Source organism: Acomys russatus, chromosome 14 (genome assembly GCF_903995435.1).
Source record: "Acomys russatus chromosome 14, mAcoRus1.1, whole genome shotgun sequence".
NCBI classification, from domain to species: domain Eukaryota; kingdom Metazoa; phylum Chordata; class Mammalia; order Rodentia; family Muridae; genus Acomys; species Acomys russatus.
Genome location: NC_067150.1, coordinates 60,270,791 through 60,273,455, shown reverse-complemented (window position 1 = coordinate 60,273,455; position 2,665 = coordinate 60,270,791). Strand labels below are relative to the sequence as shown.

Here is a 2,665-nt window from a genome sequence, read left to right as displayed (position 1 = left end):
CAGCTCCAGATGCGGAATGCTGGCAGTCACGAGTTTACCCAGAAGCATAAAGAAATGCTGCTCCTCCGGTAATGGACATGGCCCTGCTCGCTTTAACCACTTCGGGTAGAGGCCTCGGTGAAGGGCCTGCCCCCACGCATCACCTCCATCATCACCGCATCATCACCTCCATCCACCTCCATCACCTGCATCGTCACCCTGCACCATCACCTGCATCACCTGCACCATCATCACCTTCATCATCACCTCCATCATCACCTGCATCATCACCTGTATCACCTGCACCATCACCTGCATCACCTGCACCATCATCACCTGCACCATCACCTGCATCACCTGCACCATCACCTGCATCACCTGCACCATCACCTGCATCACCTGCATCATCATCACCTCCATCATCACCTGCATCGTCACCTGCATCATCACCTGCATCACCTGCACCATCACCTGCATCACCTGCACCATCACCTGCATCACCTGCATCATCATCACCCCCATCATCACCTGCATCGTCACCTGCATCATCACCTGTATCACCTGCACCACCACCTGCATCACCTGCGTTGCCTGCATCACTTATGTTGTCTGCATTGCCTGCATCACCTGCATTACCACCTGCATCACCTGCATTACCACCTGCATCACCACGCCTGCCAACCTCATTCCTTGTTTTTTCCTCCTCCTTCCCCAAATGTTAGTGCTGGCTGAGGCCATCCGCTGGGGGAGCATTATCACCACATCTGATGCAAAGATTCTAGGCAAACTACTATTTGCTATCCTCTCTCAAGGAGATAGAAAATAATTTGTTCCATTTAACTTATTTGTTGCTATCTTGGATTTGCCTATCATGCAGTAACTCCAAATTTTTATGTTTATTTTGTGTGTGTGTGTGTTGACCATACACCTACGGAAGATAGAGCAAATCCACTAGTGTTTTCCTCAGTCACATCCCTTCTTTTCTGAGGCAAAGTCTCTTCACTGAACCTGGAGCTCTAATCCAGTGAGGCTGGTTGACAAGCCAGCCCCAGAGATCCTCCTGTGCCCAGCTCCCCTGCACTGGGATTACAAGCACATAGCACTGTGCCTGGCTTTACTTACATGGATTCTGGGGATTGAACTCAGGGCCTTCATTCTTGTGTAACAAACCCTTAACTAACCAAACCATAGCTTCAACCCAAAAAGTAAGTAGTTAAGCACGTTTAAATGTGTATGTGTGTTTTATAGTTTCAAATTTGAAGCCCAGATCTGATCTTTTTAAAACACAGTTTCAATTTGCTTCATTACAAGCTCTCTGAGATTTAATTCTTTCTTCTTCCTCTAATGAGGGGGAGCTCAACACGGGCTAAGCATCGCCTGGTACCCAGCTGATCATCACCCGCATTAAAGTGTTTGTTCATGAGAGGAGTCTTGGTATGGGACTAAGAAAGGATTTCCTTGGTCTGTTAATTGACTTGGAATAACTCATTAGCCGATATTTTGGGTTGTGAATTTCTCTGGCAAATCCCAGGTCACCCTGACTTTCCATGCAGAGAGAGTGGTTTGGTCCTTGTATGAGGAGTTTGCAGGGATGGATTAAAGCCCCCTCACCCGCCCCTTCCATGAGGGAGCTTGTTAATAAAGAGCTCTTCCAAGCCTTGCCTTTGTACAGACACTGCATGAATATTTATGGAATATCCCATCCGTAAACAGCATTAAAATATAAACAGAGTGTACCAAGAAATGGGAAGGCCATTTTCACCTGATACGTAGCAATGCTGTGAAAAGGCAAGGGTTCTGTCCCGGGAAGAGCCACAGAACAGCAAGGCAGCGAGAGAAGCCATTTGCCTGACAGGCCATGGGGCTACGGGCTGTGGGGTGGTGTTGCCATTAATCAAGCATTCCGGGTCACTGGATCCGCACACTCGGGGACCTAGCCTGTTCCGCACTGGGGCTAATCCTATGGAGCTGCTGAGTTTGCAGAACAAAACGTGGCCAAACACCAGGATGGTCATGTGGTTCTATGCCAGGGAGGGTTTTCTGTGGCCCTTCTCCTTTCAGACAGACATGGAGCTGTGATTTGCACGCGAGGCTCCAACAGGACAAAGAAGAGCAGGAGAGGAGGCAGAGAGAGGAGCTGGGAAAAAAACCTCCCCAGAGACCAATGTCTGCAGACTCCACAGGCAGCAATGAGATTCTTTGGGGGTGGAGGATGGAGCATGGAGGATACAGGGTGGAAACTGGCGTCTTCACCAAAGAAACCCCCTTCTTATCAATTTACACACACACACACGATATATATATATACACTAGTATGCATTACACATATTTATGTATTAGAATACACCAGTATCATATATGCATTACATTTTTTATATGTAGACAGGATCTTAGTGTCCCAGGCTGACTCTGAACTTCTGATCCTCCTGCCTCCACCTCCCACATATTGAGGCCTATGCCATCACAGCTGCTCTCATGCAGTGCTAGGGATGGGACCAAGGCTTTGGGCTTGCTAGGCAAGCATTCTACCAACCGAGCCCCAGCCCCAGCCCCATAGCTCTGCACGGTTAGTTCCAGACCCCTGGCACCAATCACAGGCGTGTTAGCCATTTTCAAAGGGTTAGTATAAAATAAGGCACTCTCAGCAAGAAAACCACCCAGACCACAGGGAGTTGCCCTTTGATGA

The 2,665-nt window shown here is 48.5% G+C and overlaps 1 protein-coding gene across 1 annotated transcript in view; it reads left to right on the top strand.

The window, feature by feature from the left end:
- The window catches only part of LOC127197929 (keratin-associated protein 10-7-like), a gene marked incomplete at its 5' end in the record, with an annotated part of 3,224 nt that extends 3,152 nt beyond the window's left edge, over nt 1-72 (top strand). The window contains one exon of the mRNA XM_051155750.1: nt 4-72. Coding sequence (XP_051011707.1) covers nt 4-72 — 69 coding nt within the window. The remainder of the gene's footprint in view (nt 1-3) is intronic.
- Nucleotides 73-2,665: the final 2,593 nt, after the last annotated feature.